Source organism: Synchiropus splendidus, chromosome 3 (genome assembly GCF_027744825.2).
Source record: "Synchiropus splendidus isolate RoL2022-P1 chromosome 3, RoL_Sspl_1.0, whole genome shotgun sequence".
NCBI classification, from domain to species: Eukaryota; Metazoa; Chordata; class Actinopteri; order Syngnathiformes; family Callionymidae; genus Synchiropus; species Synchiropus splendidus.
Window position 1 is genome coordinate 23,946,603 of NC_071336.1, and position 25,081 is coordinate 23,971,683.

Here is a 25,081-nt window from a genome sequence, read left to right on the forward strand (position 1 = left end):
CGTCCAACAAAGGTTACAGGAGGGCCATTTCATTTTGGTCCTTTTCTTATTGTAAAACGGACTTTTCCGACCTCAGCAGAAACTAGAGCTATTTTAAAACAGGGGAAACCAGGAGAAAAAGCCCCAGATGTAACATTGTCGCCTTGGCCAGTGTCTTGAGTCAGAAAACATGTTTGTCATGTTAACCCATGAGTCACAAGTCCACTTCCTGACTCACTAACTTTAAATGCTTTGGTGTTCTAGCGTAGCACGAAAGCTTAACATTGTGTTTGGTTCACATGGTTTAATGATGCGCCCGTACAGTGGGCTTCCTGAATTGATCGACTACACACGTGTGACTATAATGGTTTGACAGGAAGTGATTCCGTGTTTAACTTAAATCATCTTACGGTGCATTATAGACGTGAGTCGCTTAACCTGTTGGCCAGGTTTAACATCCAGATACCCTGTAGCGTTAAGTTTTGTACACTATAATTTACTCCTCTGTTGCTATTAAAACACACTTCTCAAGAGGAACTCCAATGAAGATCATGAATTGTAACGTGCAGAAACAGGAAGTGCTGTGTGACTTCATGAAGCAACTCGGATGCGACTGTCTTTATCTGTCTCTTAACCAGTTTGTGTCTTTAAAGTGACACTCACATTGAAAACAGTATGTTTCTGTGTTGAGTTCCTGCCACAGCTGGCAGGGATGGTTGGTCTTGACCGTGGCCTGTGCAGAATTTCAATGACCCCCGTCCTCCCCCTGCCTTATTATGCCATCGCTGCTAACTGGCTCCTATTCACTGCAGTGTCCTGACTTCCCAATGGGACCATGACAAACAAGGACTATTCAGCTGCTAAAAACGTCCGCCCCCTGCCAGCCCGGGCCTCCTTGTTTTGGTGCCAGGCTGCAGCGCGTCTCACTTGCCACCGCGCCAGCAGCAGCGGGCATCGTGCCATCGATTCTTCTGCCCTCATACTGCGATCCATCCTGAACTGTTGTGGAGCTAGCTTGTGCTCTTGCACTGTAGGTGTGGTGATAGTTGCAAGCGGAGCTGACTTCCTGTTGTTACAGTCCATCAGGGAGATCAGGGTGGGGGGATGCTCCCATGAGATTAACCCGTGAGAGTCACATGGTGCAGCAGAAATGCGTTTCAGGGCTTTTTCTGTCTTTGGCGTTGTTTGGGACTCAGCGTGGTCCGTGATTGCATTCCTGAGCACCACCTGAATTCTGAACCGAGAGCGACCCGTCTCCGTGGGCCGCCTTGACTCTCGCACCTAATCATCGGCCATCGGAGTAGAACCCGACATCTCCCCGGGTGGCTGGCCGACTCTATCTCTCCTGACCAGATGTGAGAGAGCTGCTTGTTTGTTTGCACTCTGGAAGTTGTTTTTGGCCAATGCCCTCAGATGCCACATACCAACAGATAGAGTTTCACACCTCCTGTATTCTGGGACTTCTAAAGATCAGTCAAAATCCCTGGCTAGATTCAAATATCTGAGACAAAACTGTTGCTTATATAGCTCCGTTGAGAACATGTGAGACGTTAGCTAGTCTCTAGCCACCATCATTTCTGACTAATACCTTCACCTGCAATGTTCTTCATCCATATTTTTATTTTGGTTTGTAAAATACTGTCTATACATTTTTAATATTATTTGTTATTATATTTACATTTACATATATTTAATATTTTACAAACCAAAACAAAAATGTCCACTAAATAAAGGGTGGTTAAATAACAAAAGATAAAATACAAATATTTAATGAACTACCAAACATATATGGATAATGTACATTGATACAGATTGAAAAAAAACAAAAAGGGAACAGTCATTATTTCCCCTGGCTCTGGTGTGAGTGATGATAAACGTGTTATTAAAACCGGGTGACATCATGACTGTAGCGCTGAGAGACATGGTAAGGAAGGACGCGCTCTCCTCTACAGTTACAACCTTCCTCCCGTGGCACCTCCATCACGACCTGACTGGCCAGCTAATTTGAAACGTCGAACAACTGTCTGATGAATCTATCCACTCAAAGATGGCCGTCGGCCCGGGCGTGGCAGTGACACAGCGTCTAGACTGGGGTGAGAGGTGAGCCTGCACCTCCATTGGGATCCAGGGGAATGTGGCGTTGCAGCCACCTCAGTCCCATCTCTGCGTTTGAGACTTGTGAACTCGAGCACGCTTCTTTTGAGCTTTGCCTCTCCAGCTAAGTGCCTACTACAGGAGATGTCAAGCTGTTTGTCCCTGGCGATGAGTCTTTTGAACCGGCTCTTTACCATGTCCTTGGGGAGTTTATCCCTCTGATAGGACGGACATGTTTTTATTAAGACCCTGTTTCAAATGGACAAGATCATGTGATGGACAAGCAGATTAAAAGACCAATAAAACATACATCACAACATATACTGCCGCCACCCCAGGGACTTGGGGCTATTAATATACAAATATGGAGGATTATTGTCTGCTTGTCTCGCTGACCGTGACGGTGGGATTAGGGTCCTGGGCCAGACAGATTGGATTTAATGCGTGTGTGTGTGTGTGTGTGTGTTGGACTAAATGATTGCAGAACCACCAAGTCTTTATGTATGTGCGCACTGATCTCTGCTTGTAATGACTTAGCATCCTGTTGTGCTGCTGGATCAGTGTCATGTATTAGTGCAGCGCGATGTTTGATCCGCTTTTACTTTCAGCTCTTATTGCTGTTTGTCCAGCAGCCCAGTGTGAAACATCCCGTCTCATTCATCAACACGATGAGTCACTCCACTTTGCATCGGTTTAAAAAAAATCTGCGATTGTTTGTCAATACAATTGAGCTGCAACACATTTTTTTTATCTGAATCATCCCATGTCATGTGACCAAGTTGAAGACCAGGACAACAAGTGACATGTTTTGTTTGCAAATACATCTGTAAATACACATTTAACCATTGATTAATAGTAAGTAGCTGAAGGAAACAATAATAATAAGTTTATTATTTATTTATTTTTATTATTATTTAAAATAATTGTGGACATTTTGTAAATCAATAAATGTGTTTTGGACAAACGTCCGAGGAGAATTATTTGAATAAAGTAAGAAGTGAGTTAGTGAAAGTTAAATAAAATGAATTTAAAAGCATAAATATAATGAGAAAATACATTATTCTATTGAAGACCAGGTCATTGCGTACGGATCAATATAACAAAAAAAGGTTGTGTGTTAATATTATGGCAATTCTTCCCTGAATGTTTGACTTGTGTGATTCTATATAGACGTTTCCTTTTATATTTACGCGTCTATTTCTCCATTAAGACTCTCCCGTGATTCCACCAACTGACGTGTTGTGGTTGTTGAATCGAGGAGAGACAGAAGGTTAATGCTTTATTTAAACGTGGAAAGGAAAACTCCGATCACTGTTGCCATACTCTGTGCTGCCAGGAGCAATTTGGGTTTCAGATTTTAGCTCGAGGACATATTGACAGGTTGTTGGGCGTCCGCTCAGAACTCCTCAGGTTTGAGGCCACTGACCTAAAAAGAATCAGCGTGGGCAATAAATGTTGAGAGATTGCCACCTATTGGTACGTGTTGATTAATCCCTGCTTGCATTCTCAACTAGAGATATTTGAAATTGAATAGAACAATTGGTTGCTGGTACTACCATCGTCGTACCATCTCCGTGGCTTTGAATGCAGAAGAATTCCCCAGAGACTTCAGTGACATGATGGTAGCAAACTCTGATGTCAGTCGCTTCTTTCTAAGGGTTGTATCGACAGACGGTGACAGTGGCGTCACTGAATTTAAAGGTCCTGACACTGCATGAAAAGACCTGTGCCACGCTTTCTTCTTCTTCTCAGAAATCACTTCCTTATTTCTTCTGAGAAGTGGAACTATTTCTTCAATTAATGGTTGGTTTCAAAACAAAAAGTCCCACCAAAATACAAGTGCCCATTCACCAATATGTCTTCAGAAAAATGGATAAAGAGACGCTTTCTTGGAAGCATTTGCTTGCATGCGTCCCTATGACTCCGTTCCACACTGAGAACGTCCAGGTCACGTGGGCTGGGAAGTCACAAGCTGTACACTGCGGTGAGGATCTTGGTCCTCAGGGAACGTCTGGGAGCTTACTTTTACTTTAGAGTTCCTTGGCGTCAGTTTTACTCCTGGCTTCACATCCGTGGTGTACTAACCCCACAGACTGCATGTGACACTTTCACCAGGGTTCATTGAAGACTCCTTTAACCAAGTTGCTAGTTACAGTTCTCAAAATACAGTTTTGAGTCTGGGAAAGATGCCATTTAGAATCTGGTTGTCCTTGGATGGGAGTGCACCTTGTTTATCATACTTTCAAGGGTCACAGGGACTTTGCTGAGAAAAGAGACTGTCAAAGGGAATCCCTTTCTGGCACAGTCCACTTGAAAGGTATACAAGAATAAAAACACCCTCGCTTTCATTGGTCAAACTTGTGGAAAGGGTATTGAGTAAGCCTTGTATGGGTAGTGTCGTATTATGGAGTGATGTCTGATGAAGTCCTTGCTGTGTGAGAGGTTGGCACGGTAGTGATCCTCAACTGAGGCCGAGGGAATCCCAGACTCTTTCAAGGGGTCGGACCAACGATGAAAGTCTAATGGAGTTGTGGTGGTCACATGGAGATGTCCTATAGATACTAGCAAGTGTGTGTCCTTTACCTGTATTAACATGCGGTCCACACACGAGCCAGAACGCACACTCCCGGCTGTTTATCCCCAAGGGCGCCGAGCTAAAGGAGAGAAAGCCCCTTAATCATGTCCCTGTCCCACGTCTCTGTTATCAGCCACGATTAATGAGCTCTCTATTAATGAAAAAAAAAAAAAACAGGAGGTGCCAACCCTTCACTGTTTGTGGGGGGGGATGGTGTGTGATGCTACACGCTCCTCAGGTGCAGTGACATCATCGGTAGATAGGATAGCTGTCACAGCTCACTTCTGTCAGGGACCCAAGGAAGCGTGTCTGGATTACTTAATCCTCTAATCTCTTATACTTCTATACGCTCGCTTTTGTCGGAGGCAACAGTGAAGCTATGACAGAGATGGGCACTGGATGAGACGCGGACGAGGAGACGAAGAGGGCGGCAGGTGCAATGGACACCCGGCTCAATCAGCGGCGCTCGGCTAAGACGCCGTCAGGAAATCAAGGTTGTCTTGGCAACCTGGCAGTATTGATTAAGAGCGGCCATCACATCCGAGTCCCAGTGGAAATGGTGCTGTGTTTGGTTTCAGGAGGAAACTGGAGGCAGGTGATGTCAGGGCAGGTAATAAATGAAGTTTAACGACAGGTCAAACGCTCAGGAGTCGATTGTCTCTCTCTTCCAAGTCTCCCTGCACCTGAACCTTCGGCAGATCGTGTGTCTCAGTTGCCTCCGCTGTGCTATAATTGCGTATTTCCTTTCCTGTCACGTGATCACCTGTCGGGTCATCAATTCGGAAGATACAAAAGTGCATGGCTAGTTTCCTTCTCGGCAGGACGAGCAGGTTGTTGGCAAACATCTCCCCTCCGTCTCTCCTTTAGCTAGAAACGCACAGCCATGTTGCATAAGCAGCGTGCAGGAGTGATCGATCCCCACTATTGAGCTGTCAGGAGGAGTATTTTCGGCTGATACGGCTCTCTTTCTTTCATTTAAACGCTTCCTCTCCCTCTTTCCTGAGAGAACTCAGTCGCAGGTGAACCGCCGTGTTCCAAATGTTCGTCTGTTTTAGCATTCCACCTATGAGCCACGGTCACGTGAGCGCCACAAAACTGTTGTTGTCTCCCACTGTGACGAGCGGAACATAAAGCGGCTCTGTCTGACCGTCATGTGGGTTTGCCTCGCTAACCCTTGACTCTCCACCAACGTGGAAGGCTTGTGAACTGCGAGGCGATGATGATCCAAAAGTCTGGTTATTACGGGGTTAAAAAACAGCTGGCTGGCCGAACGACATCTTCTGGTGAAGCGAAGCTGTTTGTGGTGTGTAAGCAGCATCCCAGGTCCCCTCTCATCTCGTCTATTCCTAGCTGGACTAATGTGGCGGCGGAGCGTGCTGAGTGAGTCAGCGGTCATTAGGGTGTGCAGACAGCACTCTGCCCGAGGCCACAGGAGCCAGTCTGTCTAATGATGAGGCCAGTCAAGTGCCTCAATGAGCAGGACGTCCTGTGGTTCCATGCACTTCTCCGCCTCTGCCCGCCGTCACTTAACTCAGCTCGCTTCTGCTGCTTTCTGGTTTTGGGCGTGTGTGTAGCCGTTTTATTTGGACTCCACATGTCACTGAGTCAGGGGAGTGTGTTCATCGGTGTGCGCTGCCGCGGCCACGGTGTAAGTGACTGGAGCGCCGGGGGAAGAGAGTCAAGCTCCCCTGGGAGAGGCCGACTGAACTGGAATGTAAACATGGCAGCTAAATAAACTGCCGCGGAGAGAAAGACAGAGGGGGATGAGAGGTCTCAGGATCCACCAGAGGGAGAGAAGAGCGCTTTGTATCGAATGGCAAACCTTTGCAACAAGCTGTGTGGACTATAAGTGACAGCGCAGCCATAAAACCAGGCTCCTCTGACCGTTATCTCATCGGTGAAGGCGGGTGTGATTTCCAGCATGTAGCCAGGCTCACAAGGACAGCTCAGCATTCCTCTCCCTCCTCTGACTTTAGCACCTTATCTCAACCTCTCACTCTAAAATAAGATGTCCCGTGGCACCAGCAGTCATCCACAGCTCCCCAAATACCTCTGATATTGTCGCCCTTGATCATTCAGACTGACTAGAGAAGGAGCGTGGAATTCTTGGTACCTTTATTTAAAGTTATTTGCTTGATATCGCTTCAGCCTTGAAGCCTCAGTATGACTAGCACCTCTTGCTTCCTTTCTCTCTCTCTCTCTCCCTCTCTATACCCCATGTGTGGCTTTGCATTTCACCTCCAACTACCGTGCATTGATGTGGTGGCACAGGTGCTGCCAGCTGCTCTTTCTTGTGGCTTCAACTGAAGACAGGTGACAGCCGTTACCACTTTGTGAGGCAACTTCAGGCCCCGAAATAGAGGAACTTGTAGGCATCTAAAAGGGTACAGTGCTTGTCACTAGGGGGTTCCCTTGAGGGAAAGTACCCTTAACATCACTTTTTGTTTGGCAAAGTGCTGTCATCTTGGTCTGTGATTGGTCTCACGCAGGAAATATGTGCCAAATTTGGCCTACATTTCGACAGCCAACTGTTTTTGCTTGATGATGTTGGCCTTGTTGAGAAGTCAACGTTGGAGAATGACAAGTCGCCGGTTGTTTTATTCATAACTAGAAAGGCACTCAGAGAGCGTAAAAACCAATAAAGAATTCCTGGATCCAGACCTCGATCCGGATCCAAAAATTGAGTCATTTGTTCCTTGTCCCACTTTGCATAATTCCTGAAAATTTCATGCAAATCCGTCCGTAACTTATTTTGAACACAGACGTTGAAACCAATACTGTCAAAAACAGAACCTCCTCGATGGAGGTAATGACCTGTCTAACCTTCCAGCGCTTGGGTAAACCAGCATTCGGGAGCTCCTTTACAGTGTAGCGTCCTGTCACAAGCCCATACAGTGCCAGTGTCAAAGTCTTTGGAGCAATGGGCCAACTGGAAATGTAATCTCACAGATGCCCCTGGCTCTTTCTAGTGATGGGACCATTCCATATTCACTTCCCCACCTTAACATGACAAAGACAAAGCTTTAAACGCCTCTTCCTGTTTGCATTCACACTTCTTTTTAATCACTTAAAATGTTCTGTCATTATAGCTACTACATCAGACTGAATAAGTTCAAAACCTGAATGTAAAAATGATGGGCTTCTCCTGGACGGGCCACACCTGTTCGTCTCATCTTTTGTCCTGGATCTCGCTGGCGCCGGGCCAGAGGTGCTAAAGGGCGCCTTAACCTGGTGTCTGAGCGCCGACTCATCCTTTATTCATTCCCATTAACGGAGCTTGAGAGTTTGTGGAGACGGACGCTTCCACCTCCATTAGTAAGACAAACGGCGGTTGTGTGAGCGTCTTCAGTGTGCATCACTAATGACGGGCGGCGATGAAATATGAAGCCCCGACCTCGCCTCGTAGCGTGGCGGCGTGTGACAAGTGACTGCGGAGGCTCAGATGTATGAACAGCGGAATGTAGTGTGAAGTGACAGTTGATGGTATCTGGAAGTGACAGCGGTGCAGTGAACAAGGGAAATCTGGTTGGATGGTGTCATAGGAGTATAGCTAACTAAACTACAAGCTAACAAAATCATCATTTTCTTCAGATAATTCTATCTACGAGGCTACAAAGGGTTTGTCCAAGCTATTTGGAGGCTGAGGTGGGAGAGACACTGGACATCAATTTTGTGCGAGTGGCAGCCGTAGACGTTGGCTACAGCACGGCGGCTAACAACGGGGTGCAGATCTAGTTTCACTTTTGATCATTCTTACATCAGTGGAAACAAATTTGATTATTGCTGTCATTGGCAGAGCTTTCAATATTAAGTGTTCATCGCAGTACTTTTGTTTTTACTCATCACCGCCTGATGAGTTTGGCTCGAGGCGTCTGATTTCAAGCCAAAAATCCCCCTTGTATTCGTGAAGGTAGCCGACCTTTGTGGTCTCGAACGCCCTGAGAGGCCTCAGCTTGTGGGTTACTTGATTACCTTAACACTAACGTCTCATCTCTAGAGTTGCTCCTGAAATTATGTTGCTCCATAAACCTGACACAGGAGCAAATATCAGCATCTCCCACCTTTAGCTGGCTGTGAGCCACGTGCATGAATAAAGCGGGGAGATAAAGAGGGCAGGACGGCGGTCGGCGGGACGAGAGTGCTGAGATAAAGGTTACGAATGGTGATGAAAATAGTTAGAAGTGCCTCGCCAGCGACTCTGGCAGGCAGACGGGCAAGACGGAGCGTTTCTGCGCGGTTGGTGGAATTTTGAGCGGGGAGGTGTGTCGTTGGTTGTGGGGGAAGAAGAGGAGGGCGAGGGAGGAAAATGGAATATCAGCATATTACACTGACTGTCATCCACACCACTCTTAACCCTCGATGGGCTGCTGCTGCAGACGCTTGGTTGAACACTATTTTTTCCTTTATGTGGTTGTGGGTGAAAGGTGAGCAGCTCACTAGTAGATGTTTTCACATGAAGGTCACTTCCTTGTACTGTCATTTAATGGAATTTAAAAGATTTAGTGATCTAAAGATAGATAGGTAGACAGACAGACAGACAGATAGATGCTAACGCTTGAGGATGTTAATGGAATAGATAATACACAATAGGCGTATGGAAGAAGCTGCTTCTGCAACATAATAATCATGGCGACTATTGACAGATCAAAACTGATGTTTTCCAGAAGTTCTGATGTGATGTGGAAAAAAAAAAAGTATAAATAGATATACTTTGCAAAATCAATAAAATGTAAAAGAGTTTTCCAATATTTTAAATAATAAAAACACTATAATAAACCAAACTAATTTATAAATAAAAATGAATTAATCATTTCTACACAAATATTCATACTTGCTTGTGAGTTTTAACTGGTGGAATATATTGACGTACAGATGAATGTGATCAGACAGCAGGCAAGCGACCAGGTCCATTTGATTTTAGGGGACGGGGGTGGTGGGGGCAGTGCGATGAGGAGGTTGGGATTTTCCTGTAATCCTCGCCCCACTGTTGGCAGAGCGGGGGCCCGCAGGCGGCTCAACTGGCCCGATGCGGCCAGGTCTGGGTGTGCAGTGTCTGGATCGCAGCCACCGGAGCAGGTTCTGCTCTCTGTAATTACACGATCAGGTATCTGGGCAGCGGGCGACATCATCATAACGGTGAGGAGGCCAGCAGATGACCGTGGGCTTTGTTGGCACACACACAAACACAAACACGGCGGGGATTAGTGCGTCCATCTTTTTTTTTTTCAGACAAGAAGCGCCGTCACTCTGTTGCATGGAGACCTCTCTGATTAATGAAATGCTAGCGACATCCCGACCTCATGACAATCCATCGTGCGGCAGCAGGTGCTTGTCCCGCGCAGCGGGGGCCCATTTGATGATAATCTGTAATCTGTCTGGCTTAGAGTCGCAGGCTCAATGTGTCGCTTTTAACAGGATGACAACAGTAGAATGTCAACATTGTTTAAAAGGAGCGAGGACACATGAGCCGTCACTGCTTTGATGTGTCATGTGTTGAACCTCTGCTATGATAGCACCCACTCTATTGATCACTATTCAGTTCCGTTTCAACTCAGTTGCTGAGCGATAGTTTCAGTTGCAATCACTTACTCTTATTGGACAGGCACTTTAACTCTTGAATTATGAATCTGTTTTTCACCCATCCGTCTCCTATATCATCTCAAATCTGAGCATGAGACAGGCCATGCACGTGTTTTACTCTCATGGAGTAGGAACGCAACGACTCCCACTCACCTGAGTGAGTCCCTGTGAGGCAACAGAACCCAGCCCCTCGCAGATCTAGTCGGACATGAGTCACTCGCACTGTCGACTGGGTTCAACATACCCGTTGCCCCCTGTTTGTTTTCACAGTAACATAATGGACTTGACATACACCAACATCTTGACTATTTCCTCGCCACTCATCGCGCGCCAACTGTAGATGTTTCTCTTCCTCCTGGTTTCGCAACCAGGCAGGTGCACTACAGTCTAAGTCAACATTCTATCGCACCACTTTCTGTCGGAGGTCAGAGATTATCCTCAGATCGCCAGCCAGCGCCTGATTGGATATGCTTCCTCCTGATGGCTGAAGATTGTGTCCACGTGTGAAGCGAAAACTATCAGAGTTTTGCATGCGTCTAAAGCTGTGATGGAGCGGAGACACACACGGCGCCAAATACTTTATTGGCCAGTAATGGGAGGCCGACACACCCGCCGCTGCTTCATTTATTTAAATTTGATGATTGAGTGGAGAGGTTTGCTGCGACTGGTTCACTGCTAAACATCTCCACATGCGACTGTGCGTGTTTCTGGGTGTGCAGGTTGGGTCTGCTTGTGATTGACGATTCTTATTATGGAAGATTTTGCGAGTGGTTTCTGTACTTTTGGGTGTTTTTTGCAGTTGGGTTTGTGGGTCCCACCCTCGCTGACGCTCTCGGATGAACAAACCAGAGCTGCCTCATGATCATGGAAGAGTGTTGAGGGAGTGAAACTATGAGGTTTCCATGAGAAACAAACCCTGAAGTTGTTTTGTTTTTACGTGACTTTGTAGCTTACAAAATGACATGCTCAGGGTGTTCCCTGCCTCTAGCCCTGTGTAGCTGGGTCAGACTCTAATGGATGAATGGGATGATGAAGTAGAAACAACTTAACTTTTTCATGACACATGACATATGTCAGGAAGTAGGTTTGTGACATTTGCATCACTAGAACAGCAATTAAACTTTTGATTTCTGTTTTTATAACAGTGCAATCCATCAAAAGTAGCATTTTTTTGCTTTCATTTCAATGTCTTTAAAAAAACATTATGTGTTTCTCTTGTCCTGTCTTAATGCTTTGTTAATCAGGATATTAAAGTCGTAACATTTCAGCCAAAAGTTAATATAGATATTTAAAAATTATTTGCTGATTTAACAGGTTGTAAATTTATAATCAAGAAAGTAAATAAAAAAAAACTTGAATGCGGTATGTGAAAATTCCATGAGGTAATGTCTCATCCAAATCATCCTATTTTTCTGTTTCAGTTTATTATAAAAATATTATCAGCTTTCCTGGGAAGTTTGAGAGAAATTAAGAAATTAAACTAGAAAAATAAAAAATAATAATCTTCTTTTCTATGACTATACAATTTTAGATTTTGAGAAAAATAAGAAGAAACAGGATGGAAATCATAATGACATTAATAATAATAATAAAAACTATAAATCGCCTGAAAATATACACTTATTGTGCTTCTATACATTTCATATGTAAAATAAAACTATGATGAGAAAGTCTCCTGTTGTTTGAGAGAATCTCAAAAAAACAGCAGTTTCACCATCGCAAGCCTTCAATGATGGATTATTAGATAATAAAGTGGCTGTTATATGCCATGTGACTTCAGGTCGACCTATCACTCCTCTGAGCCTCCACCACACCCGGCGCTGTTAGATACCATGCAAGCGCCATATTGAGAGTCCGTTACGAAAACATGGACTGCTGATGTGCGGCACTTATCAACAGAAAATGTTGAGATTGTGTGTCTGCGCCGCTGAAACGTCTCACGTTTCTAGGAAGCAGCTGGTGCATCAGATAAGGTCGGCGAGTCAATGTCACTTAATACAAGACTCACAAGTGAGGGTGGCGGGGATGTTGACGTGGATTGTGTTTCTGAGGATGGAAACAAATCGTGATGTATTGTGCTCTTCAGAAGCTTCTGAACCTTCGGCAGGTAACAAAGGCAGTCGGCTAATGAGCTAACCGCATTACCATCTAAGCCCAACCTAGACAGCCACCTTTGAGGCTTTAACACTCAGGAATTAGGATTATGGTGAAGCAGAAGAAAACAAATGGCTGCTTATTTCCCAGCTTGTGGACTGCTGAACAACGTGATGCTAAACATGACTCGGCATACATCAAAGTTGAATGCGCTCTGGAATTATGAACACATTATTCACACCAGTCTGGTTCATAGATTAGCACTTCTGCTACATTAGCATGTCAAGCCCCCATTGTATGTCATTTAATGTTGTTTCTGTGTGCATGTCTGTTATGCTAGCCGCTATTCAAGCCTGTTTTTATGATAATATGTTCATCCATTTACATTTACAAAATGTCTGTTGCAACTCACTACATGAGTCTACATTGCTAGTCCGTAACGGAGCCCTTTAGCTATGTTAGCACTTTTGTCAAGTTTTTTGTCAGCTTTATTGACCAACCAAGCGAGTCAACGACCGGCTATCTTAGCTATCTTCGCTTCATGCTAGTGCCACGCTAGTGTGCTAGAGAGGGATTACCAGCAACTTCGTCTTTGCTTGTGAGTTAGCTTCTTTGTCTTTCTCATCTGGCTGCTAAACTGTGCTTAAAACCACATAGTCAACTCTGGCTATTATTTTTCGCTCAGAACTGGAGGAGATGAGTCGTGGATCAGTCTCAGAGGTCACAAGTTCTTATGAAAGGAGTCACCAATGGAAATGCCGTGTCAGCTCAGTGAGAGAGAACTTCCTCCTGGTGCGAAGATAAAAACTTCCCTCCCGAGCTCACGAGGTGTTGACTGGAAAAATTCTGATTCTCTCGACGAGCGCGCCTTCTTCCTCTGCTGCGACCGTTTCTCTACCTCCACTGGTGTCCAGCGAGCACCTGGGAGGAAGCAGCTGTAGGAGGAGAGTCGGCTTTAAAACAACCTCCTCGCTGTGCGCTCTCTTCCTGTGGTAGCTTCTCGATGGAGCTACACAACTCCTCTCACGTGGGATGCATTACTGTGTGCTCTGCTCTGAGCATGTGTGTGTTGCTATGAAAACAGTGACTCATCGACAGGGGAGACATAAGAGAGACGTTACTGGGACTGGAGTGTTTACTGAAGTTAAACCTGGGGAACCGTCTGAGCGACTCATACCCACAACTGGATTTGCTTTGCTTTTGAATGTTGGCAGTTTATTGTCACTGTAGTATCAGTTATTGGTTTTATTGATACGACAGTCAAGTGCCCTCTGCTGGAGACCTTTGCTATTAGCCACATAAACTTAATATCAAGCAATATGTTGTGTTAAAATCAGGGGAAAGGCAGATTCTAGACTTGCTAGCATGTAGCAGATCCCAACAACTGCTTCACACAGTTGCACTGTGACAAGAGGAGCTTGCACAGAAATGTCTTTCTTTCCTCTTCCTCCAGGCCACACAGCTCATCAGCATAGTCGAACAGGAAGGCCAGTGTTGAGGGTCACACATGGAATTCCCCCTGAAGAGCACAGCCCGAATGGTTCTGTCTGACCCAGTTCAGTACTGTCAGAGGAACAACAAACAGCAAAGCTTCTTTTCAATCTTCAATGTGTGAGGCTTCTTTGACCGCCGCACAGCTGCAGCGAGTCGCCGTCGCGCCAAATGACTCGACAACTTGGTCGAAGAATACTTGATGTGATGGTCGACTCGTGGACGTCCTTGAAGTGGGACACTGAAGGTCACTTTGATCGGTGAATCGCTGAGCTCTGAGGCTTTTGTGTTGTTTGATTGATTACATCTATATGTTGGTGATTCAAGCCTTAGTGCTGATTTAACGTGGCGCTGTGGTACTTGCTGGTTTCACCAGCCTCAAACTGCATTAACAAACCTTAGTCTGTATTAAAAAATCTCTGCTAATTCATCAGACATGCCGCGGCCTTGCTTAAAAGTTGAGGTTAAACTGGGCTAAGGTTGTTTGTTCTGGACAGATTATCTCTTGAAGCTCATTTTTCTTCACAAGATTTCTTAGAATAGGATTCTTCATGTCCAGCAATAAAGTCGAGGAACTATGTTTGTAGAAAATATCTACATAAAATCATCTTCCAACAGATTGGATGATATCGCTTTAATCTTGATTAAGGTCTCCGGCTATCGTCGTGAAATAAAGAGCTACTTCTGATGACATTTAAAATGCATCGATGACATCCCTGAGAGGCCTTTTAAACAGGATTGGCTCCGAGCCTGTTCCAGTGAACTGGCCAGCATTTTGAGATGGTGCACTTGTTTACTTCCGCCACACTTTGTAACGCCCTGCCACTTGAGTGAACACGGGCTGGTCCAGTAGACAGCCACTCGGTTCTGAGAATGTAGATCACCTGGTTCCAGAACCAGAGCGATGTCGGTGTGAGAGGCCTCTGAGGCGACCCCATGACTCAGATCCTTCTAAAGAACCACCCCGCAGAGACGCAGTGAATAAGGTTCTTCATGAAGTTCCTCAGCAGCAACTGTGAGCCAGTGATCGTGGATGGCAGGAGTGAGTGAGAGCTCCACACCGATCGACTGCCCCGGCTGGACTGTCAATAATATTCCCCTGTGGAATTCTGACACCCCGGACTAATGGGCCTCTGGGCCGGCGGCAGCCTGACACACGCCCCCGCGCCGCCGCAGCACCTCTGGTCGACAAAAGAGATCCTGTCGATACGTCGATGTGGTTTACCTGCTGCCTCAGCCCTTTCGCCAATCGGCCCGAAGGCACATTAACTACGGTGCCGTGGTTTCTCATCCGCCGGCCCCGTCGCTCGCTGAGCAGATGTTCATTTGCTTTGCAACACTGTGAGCGGCTCCAGAGCAGAGGATATTTGGGCGAGAGCTGCGATGAGCTACAGCGGCTGGCCTGGAGGGGTTTGTTGCGGGGGACCGAGCGCTGATCACATGGGAACGGCTACATTGCCCAGAAAAAGGAAAGGACATTAGTGTGAGGAGGTGTGTGTCGGGGGGGGGGAGGAGTTGTTAGCACTCACTGAGGTGACAAAAGAGCTTTTGTAGATACAGGTTTACGCCGTTAACCCCTTTCTCTCACAGTCTCACATGATTAACAAGAAACTACTGTGACAAGTGAACCCTGAGGCTGCGTGTTTGATTCAGTGTGTGTGTGTGTCAGGGGTTGTCCAGGATGTTTGGCCCCAGGAGTCTTGTGACACAGCTGACATTCTGGAGAAATGGGAGAGTGGTCAGCTGTTGTCACAACGCCACAAAGGAGAGGATTGGCTACAGGGCAAAAAGAGGAAGAGCACTCGCTGCACTTTTTTTTTTTGTATGTCCGGATCAGAATCAGTGAAAGTAGCAGAGGCAGTCGACGTTTGTGAGGTACTGATGTGCAAGTACTGACTCCTCGGACGAGTCTGTTGGTCACAGATGTAGTTTTTCTGAGGGCAATTCTCTGCAGTAGATGCTACAGCTCCCTGTGATTGGTTCTCACTTGTGGGCAGGAAGTGAGTTGGATGAATTCAGTTATTGAACACACCTGGACGTGAGTTCTGATGTGTCTGATGTGCAATTACTGTATTGCACATTTAAGTGAGTCTTCCTGGATTGAGTTTCTAGACATTTACCGAGTCTTTCTGGCTCAAATTGTTAAAGAGGAAGTGGTTGAGAATCCTACACATCCAAGTGAGGCCCTGTGATTGAAGTTGCTCATGAGAAAAAATCCCAAACTCGTGGAAATGAATCTAGTGATTTCTGTGCCAGACAGGAAGTCAGGTACAAAAGCCAGCAATAATTTTGGTTTAAATATTACATGAAAAATACAAGGTAGGAACATTAACAGAAAACGCTTAATGAGGCAAAATAGGTGTTGAGAGAGCAGTTTGAAAATATTAATAATCAATAAATGTAGTATTTACATCAAATTAAAACAACAAGAAAACAATCAAATAATGTCCCAGACAGGAAGTCGATAAGAGTCATAGATCAAATTCTTGACTTCTGCTACGAGTTATCAAGAGTCATCTGATTCACACTGGCTGTTTCAAGCTCAAGAAATCACTGAATCTCACATATCCATGCTCACCTCTGCTTGCTGACACTCTATGAATCCCACACACCTGACCGAGTCCTGTGACTGAACTTGCTTAGTGGACGTTCGTGCAACTGGGTAGATGATTGAGTCACACACATCTGTATGAGTCTCAGGGAGTGCACGACTCTTGGTCAATCTGAGTTCATGACTACATGTGAAACAGTGACGCAAAAGTGACTCGGGTCATCTACTCTGACAAGTTCAGAGCAGTTCTTTAGGCTTACACCTGTGCGTGTGCTGGGGTCTGGAGGTGCGTGTGGGTGTGTGTTAGCACCAACTACTAGGTCTCCCACGACACGAGGCACCTCGCGCACTCATTAGCACGTTTCACCCCTTTACCCTGGTTCGCTGTGTTTTATTCTGGGCTGACATTCTCTGACACTCCCTCCCCGCGGCAGCCGTCACATCAGATGAGCATCGTGGGTGACAAGCCAGCTTTGTCTTTTTAAGCCATTAGCGGCTCCTGTCATCCCACCTCGCCATCACATCCAACACTTCTGCCCCCCACCCCTTTTTTTTTCTTTTGCCAAGCATCGAGTAGAGATAAGTTAAGAGCCACCGATGGCGGCCGTGTTCCGTAATGAACTGAGCGTGATGAATGTGTGCTCCTACAGGTGACTGGCTCCTCCTGCACGAGGTGGTGCGACTCCCTCCCCACCCCGGTGACCTGTCAGGACTAATGCAGGAAGGAATGTCCAGTCACCTGCTCTGAAATGCAACAGCTCTGTGTTACAGCCACTCAGGCTGGACGTTGTTGCTCACCGTGTATATTTAAACCTCGCTTCAGCTCTGGTGCTGTTTTCTTCTAGTGGAGAGTGTTTGACCTCAATCCTTATTCCTGACCTGAGCCTTGTGAGGATCCCTTTTGTGAGGATCCATTGATCCCCTGTCTCACCCCAGGGAGGTTGATGTAAAGCTTGAAAAATTGATCGCTAAGAACCTGTTTTTATGATTATTATTATTATTATGGCTTCTTTTTAGCTTAGCTTGTTTTTATTTTGATTTTTTCATTTATTTCATTTTTTTTATTATATTTACTGCTTCATTAAGCTTCATAATATTTTGATTTGACTTGTTTTCTGTCTTTATTTTTATTTTTCTTGTAATATTTTTCACTCTTTATTTTGCATTATTAACTATTTATTTCATTTTATTTATTCATTCAATTATCATACATATTTTTTTTTTATTTCTTACTTGTCTGCCTTATTTAGACAAATTTGATTTTTTTTAACTTCATGCTTTTTCCTTTGATTATTTTTTATGTGTCAAATTTAATTATTTATTCTGACAGTTCTATTCTAACTTAATTTTCCAGTCAAAGTTGGTTATCAGTTTCATATTGAAGGTGCGGGGTAGGGCTGAGTCTTTAGACCAGACCTCTAGACCAGTGTTCAACTCGCAGGTCGGGACCCAGAAATTGTTCATGAAGCTTCTTTCAGTGGGTGCTGTGTCTCCTGTTGAACTGAAAAAAATAAATCACCTTTCATTTTATTCATCAATCTTCAAGCGTGAGGGTGAAACAGCATTCTGATTTCTAATGTATATATTTAATAAAATGAAGTCACATTTACTGCTTGACAAAGGCCATTTAGAGGTGGTGGTGGGTCGTGAAACCAGACCGGTGGAGAACCATTGTTCTACCTAAACAGACAAGAGAGAACAGAGTTGCAGCTCTAGGATCGGGTCATGGAATTGCTGAATCCCACGCGTCCTAATAAGTCCCTGTGCTTCATGTTGTCTCTGACTCCCACACACCTGAGTGAGTCCTGTGATGGTTGAGTGAGTCATTGGATTGCACACATCCACGTGGGCCATGTGCTGGAAAGGAAGCATTTCAAACTTGTAGATTTAATTTTAGATACTGTCAGGACCTGAGTTTGGGTTTTGTTCGTTTCATTTTCACTCATCAAGTTTAGTGCTTTACTGGACTCGCTGAAGTCTGGTGACAATGAGGTCAGGTCACAATACCAGGAGACTTAGTGTTAAATTAAAAGTAAAAAGGGCAGTTGCAGCCCAATGGAAGACTGTTCTGTTTCCTGTTGCTTGAGAACTGGCTGTTTCCTGAATGACGCTGCAGAATACTTTGTTATCAGGCAGAATGGGACGTGAAACAGAAAGCAGCAGCTCTATAAATGACTGTCTGGCCTCCAATATAAATATCAAACCCGTTGGTGAGGGCATGGTGCCGGCCCACCTGTCCTTTTTTAGAAGAGCCGGGCTTGAGTCGGGAGCAGCTCTCGCAGGAATGTGTGTGGCTCATCAGCGCCTTCATTAGAGGGACCAAAGTGGAGTCCATTACCTGTGTGCGAAAAAGAGTCATAAACAAAGCCAGCGATGATCAGGAGCGTGTCATCGCGCTTCCTTAGATGAATCTCCTCGGAGCGATTAACTCTTGAGATGTTCCAACACCCGCCGACTCGAGCCACAGCTCGTGTCATCAGAAGAACAATAGGCGCCATTAGCATCAGTGCTATCATGTAAAGTGCTCCGCAGGTGAGGCCCGAGTGAAGCCGCGGAGGCCCATTAGCTCCGGCGCTAAAACCCTGATCAGCGTCATTATCAAGACAAGAGCTCTTTGTGCTGCGGCTCACCTCTGAATCTGAAGCCATCGCACGAGGAGCTCAACAGGTTCTGGAAATGCCCAGATGAAGAGAGGCGTGATGTCGCTGGTGCTGCCTCCCGCTCTGCCGACTTCCTCTTCTCTAATTCGGCCTGACATTAGAAGAGTGAGTCAGAATCAGTTGTGTCTGTTTTGGGGATTTACGTTTTGCTCTGGTGCTTCACACGGCAGGTGTGAGCGACGCCCCCTACTGTAAACTCACATCTAGATTGTTGCTAATGTTGAGGTGAAGAGGCACAGTAGTCGCAAAATAAAGTTTTTCAGAAATGGCAATAAATAACACTTAAAAAAATAGAAACAAGCATGTCATGTCATTATTATGAGATTTTAGATTTGTCAAAATACTTCAAAAATCAACTACAAAATTATGGATTTTTGGGGGGGTAAAACATTAGATGAAAAATACAAGGAAGGAAGATTGAAAGAAAACACCTCATGAGGTCGTATGGTAGGAAGTAAAAAAAAGTAATATAATGATAAATAATTTATGGAGAAAATGAAAAATTTTAATAAAATGAAAACAAGCCTTTTTAAATGAAATAATACAAATAAATATATAACAACAAAAATTATATTATAAAAAATGTTAAGATGTGAAGATGCATTAGGATTTAAGGGAAAAATACAGTAGCTCCATGAGAAAAAATATAAATAAAATGTGCATCATAATTTCTATATTAAATTACACAAAACAAATAGCATAGACATAGAGACAAATAGACGTGCGATGGATGGTTGTATTGAAGTAAAAAACAAGTTTTATCAGAAATATATTTTTCACGATTGGAATACTACATTAGGATATAAGATGAAGAAATAAAGAGAACAATAAATGAAATAGTCGAAAAAAGAAACGACACACAATTTTACAAAAAAAAGGTGAATAAATATGGAAATTTGTAATTGAATGCCGCTATAAACTAAGTAGCATTAACCTTCATGGAAACACGGTTGTTTACTGTTACAAACACATAGTGACTGTAGACACTGGGGGTTGGTCACTTGTTGGGGCGCCTCTCTGAACTGGATGTTGTAACTCCAGAACCAGACACCACTTGATCCATTTTCCATACAATAAAAGTGTGAAGGAACACGTCTCGGCTGACCTCCCGCGACCCTGCGCAGTGTTCTGGCACCACCGAAGAGGCGCCTCACCTTGAGACATACTTGAGGCTGTGAATGGCAGTTTGGTCTCGCTTTTGTCCGAGCTGCTTGTTTTGTAGAGGTCGGCTTCCCTGAGAAAATGGCACCGCGGAGCCACGAGGGCAGACTTGGCGACGGCGGCTCTTTAAAGACGCCTGTGGTCGTCGCACCGTGCGGCCTTGAGCTCCAGATAAGCGCTCATTGAGGAGTCTGGTGCCTAAATATAGCAGGGCTAGAACTGGTCTTGGTGGAGTGTTCATCGCACAAATCGTCCGTCAGCTGATGGAAATCAGTTACAGACGGAGATCACAGACTTTGCTGTCTCTTTAAGAGCCAAACTGAGGGGGAAAGTGTTTTGGTTGGACATTCCTGGAATTCCTCCGCCGTGTTCTGGAGGGTGGTTGTCAGTCTGTACACAAGACATATAGGTGATGTGCTCACGGCCAATGAATCAAGATAGACTTGCCCCCCAAGACACTAATGTGTTTGGGTCATGGCTTTTGAGGCTGCTGAGATTTTGAGTCGGCTGTTTCACTTTATGACCACAAAGACTCGTCAGCTGTGAGTCACTGCTCTTTCCTGAGAACAACACAAAACAATGAACTATGTGCATGTTTTTATGTTGTTTTATGGCCACAGCATGACTAGTTTCTGTTGCTAACTGTAGCTAACCGACCTTCAGTGTGACTTTTATAGTTATGAAGGAAAATTAAGACACAAGAATGCAACATGGACAACGCAAAACAACAACTAAATGTCTGGCTTCAGTGTCAAGGACAGTTAAATGTTCCTGTAATAACATTGATAGTGTTTGCTGCATGTGTTAGCCGCTGGCATCCAGCAGACGGCTGACATCGACTTGCTTTTGCCCACGTCAATAACGTTAGAACTGGCCGGACCCGTAACGCGGTGTGGCGCTCTGTAATCAGGTCGTGTCGTGTTGAAGTTATTACATTGATTGTGCCCTTTCAGCCGGATCTATACAGGCGCCCCGCGTAGGCCGGCGTTCGACCCGCCAACAAGCCTTATTTTCTCAGGTGTTCGACACGCTGTGACCCATGTAGGAGAGCCAGCGCTGGAGACGTGAGCTCTGTACACCTACCGAGGCGCGCTGCCTCAGAGGCGTAGGAGTCGTCCTCCTGTTGTGTGCTAGCATGCTAGCGCTAATGAGGCCAGCTGTCCAAACGGTCAGACGGGACACAGCTTTTGTTGAGGTGCTACATCTCAAGTGGCCATTTGGCTTATGAAGATCTCAGCTGCTACCTGAGGAACGCTGCGCCTCAGGGTTTCACTTTTGAGCTTCATTTTCTCCCTGTGGGGGCCTTTGCAACTGCTGACTTCAGCTCTCAGTCCTGAGTACATCTCCGACCGCTGATAATGTACCATCTGTTTTGGAGTTACACCTGTACACTCGGAGCAGAGAGTACCCGTAAAGTTCGATCTCATGATCTCATGAAACCTGGTGGATACAAGCAGACAGAGTGACTCTCGTCCGCCTGAAACGCATCTAATCTCGCTGAAGAAGAGAAAGAAACTGGCTCTTGAGAGGGATTTTCGCAGCTGTGGCTCAGCAGTGTTGACCCCGACAACCACAGTCGCCCCTCCTCCTCCAGAACCTTTCACCCCTCTGTCCTCCTGCCCTTTCCCCCGGCCTGAACCCTGCGTGTCTGCTGAGGCTTCTTCCACACTTCCTCTTATTCATCGAGAACCCACAGCTTTTCTGTGACCTTGTTTTGCCTCGCCTCAAACTCTGGCAAATGAAATGGTGAGGCCATTTCAGTCTCAGATAAAAGATGAAAACAAGTTCACGTTAGTTTTTTTAATCTGTGTTCTTGTCGTTGCCAATCTGTCTCTTTTAAAAATGTCTTTTTTTAAAAAGGTAAACATGCCACTCTGTCACATGACCTCACACAGAAGACGCTGCAGGTCGCCATCAAATTACTATCTGCCCCATAGTACAATAATAAATATCAGTTTAATCCACTGAAATTGGATGTGACCTATGAAACGTTTTTCTCTTATGTAGCCTTTAGCACGGTAACGCTACATCAGCCGTTTGCTCTCGCTGCATTCCACTTCTGCCAAAATGAAGACCCTTTCGTGATTTATTATTATGAATAAGAATGAGAGAAATACACTTCGCATAACAGTTTTGTGCTTCAGTTGAACACTGTATAAAATAGTGATTACACACACACACTCACACACACACACACACACACAGACATAAGAAAGAAGTAGGCGTGTGGGGTGAGAGCAGAAAGAAGAAAGACCAAATGTTGGCTGATAGTTGTTTCTCTCGCTGACTCCTTCTCTCGGGGGAGAGTTGATGTGAAGCTCTCAGTGGACCACAGGGTTCTTTGGTGGGTGGAAGACTCACGCAGTAGATGCTGGAACTGAATCGACACTCTGAAAATTTACACCTGCTATTCTCTTTTGGCTGCACCGACACTGGTGACCAGACGCCGTCAGTGATACGCACCATCTCATGCCAATATCTGCCAATATATTTTTTAAACACCTCGCATTTATTCTCTCTTTTATTCTTAAAGTTGGGTTCATAGTTTGTTGTGTGCGTAGTGAAGCAGCCTCTTGACCTTTGCCCTCTCTCCATGCAGTGACCAACTACAGTAATGTGGTGGAGGCAGGCACCGAGTCGGACGACGATGACAAGCTGCACATCGTGGAGGAGGAAGGCAGCCTGGCGGACGGGGCCGACTGCGACAGCACCCTGCCGGACGATGAGCACCGCAGGGAGCCCTGCTGGGAGCGAGGTGAGACTCGCCATCCTCACACTTCCACCCTCGATCACGGAAACACTCCAGCCTACTCACCAGCTTTCTGCTCTGACGGGAAGATGCGAGCAAATGTTTCCCACCAAGCCAGTTACTTAAGGCCTCTTCTTGTGTAGTTTTGACATTATGGCATCATCATTATTTATATTGTTTCTGATAATTATCGCTATATTATTTTATTCTTAAATGTGTGCCAGGTGACAGCATTAATTTTACTTTCTTTAAAGCTATTTTTAACAACGAAAAACACTGAAATATTGTTCTTACAATATTTTTCCATTACTATTTTAGCAATATATTTAGCAATACTATATTTAGCTATATTTAGCAATGTATATTACATCACATTTTTTATACATTGAAAAATGTAAAATTTACATTTTAAAATGTAAATTTTAAAATTAGTTTTATAAATGAGAAAAATGTAAATTATTTAAATTCCCCAAACTAAAAGTATTATTTCTGTTAATTTATTTATCATTTATTTATTGATCACCACAAGCATATTTTTTGTTCTAAAAATGAATTTTTACTTATATGTCTTTATTATGAATAGTCTAATTTGTTTCGTAAACACCTCTGTATTCCCCTGAAAAGCCTGGGCCTCTTCACTTCAGGTGCTGCCCCCACAACGTCAGAAGAATTCTAAATTATAACTGTCGAAAATGACCATGTGTACTAATATATGTGGTGATTAAACTGCACTAGAACAACTTTTGTGATACTGTTGTGTACAATATGAATTGATCTGTTGGAATAAACTGAGTCACATAATGAGTCATACAATGTTCCACTATTGTTGGCCGTTGTCAGGTGTTGGTCTCAAACTTTGAGACTTGCACATCAGAGCCGCGGCCCTTTTGTCTCATTCTGAAACAGAGAGTGCGGAAACAGGTACTACACGCGGTGGCTTTCAAACTGAGGCAGGAAGTGCGATACCAGACAAAGACAATGCCAACAACCTTCAGAAAATAGCCCCGTGCAAGGTTTATGACACCGGTGAGCTCCACAGGTCGTGCTGTGAACTTGGTTTTACCTCGGGAGGAAGTGACATCAGAGCTGGTCTGTCCCCACAGGAAGGGCTTGAAGTGCTCCCCCACTCACCCTCTTTAAAAAAAACAAGTGCAGGTGTTGGCGTTTTTTTCTCTGTGACGGTGCTCGGGCAGAATTCCTGCAGCACCACGGCTAGTCACATGGCGGCTGGAGGTGGTCTCTAAGGTGAGCTCAGCTGGACTTTCCTCTGCTCAGAAACGTGTGAGACGCAGGGGGAATTCAGAGGTCAGGTGAGCACATGTGAGCTCAGCACAACTCCAGTAGCTTTGGTGAGTTTCAGTTTCAGTGGAGTCCAATATTCCCCCGTCACCGTCTTCCTGCATACCAGGATGAGGTGAAGGCGAGTCAGTGGTTATGACATTGTGTGAGGCCTTGGCTGCGTCCACATGACTCCAGTCTCATTATGAAACTTGGCACATCTGTTTATAAACGACTTCCAGCTACAGTAGACGGAGAAAAAAAGTGGAGACAGTACCAACTCTGATTTGAGGTCGCAATACATCTTCAGTATGGGATTAAAGGTTAGAACTGGGAATTTTCCTAGTCAGAAAGTGGAAGAATATTCCACGCAATCCAAGATGGCTTCCCCGAACGTAAACAGGAAATTGAAGTTTAGAATTGGTGAAATACAGCGAAAGAGACAAACACATTCTCAAACACTTCGACGACAGACATAAAATGAAAAAGAAGTCCCAGCAGAACACGGCTAGTTTTGGCTGTCAAAATTGTTCAAGACTATTTTGGCTGGTGGCGACAGCTTCTGTGTCCCAAATAAAAACCAAAATATAACAGGCATTTAACCTTTTTATTCATAACGCCACAAAGTCTAAATATGTTTTATTGTCTATTGACCATGTTTAAGGCTCAAGATGCCGTGTTGTTATAAGGAAAAGTTAGCTGCCGCCCTGCCATTGACCGTCGCAGTGGACGGGCGTGATGAAGCGCAGTGAAAGCCACAGTCCTCTTAAACAAACACCTCCCTCCCTGCGAAGGTTTCACTGGTGAGAGCTGGGACTCCTCGGTCGCTGCCTTGAAAGAAGTGACCACCACCCTCTAATCTTCTCCTC

General features: G+C 44.9%; 1 protein-coding gene across 2 annotated transcripts in view; it reads left to right on the plus strand.

The window, feature by feature from the left end:
* Nucleotides 1-25,081, plus strand: part of zeb1b (zinc finger E-box binding homeobox 1b) — a 49,669-nt gene that overhangs the window by 10,766 nt on the left and 13,822 nt on the right. For both annotated transcript variants that reach the window (XM_053858552.1, XM_053858551.1), the window contains one exon: nt 22,785-22,940. In XM_053858552.1, the coding sequence (XP_053714527.1) occupies nt 22,785-22,940 (156 nt within the window). The remainder of the gene's footprint in view (nt 1-22,784; nt 22,941-25,081) is intronic.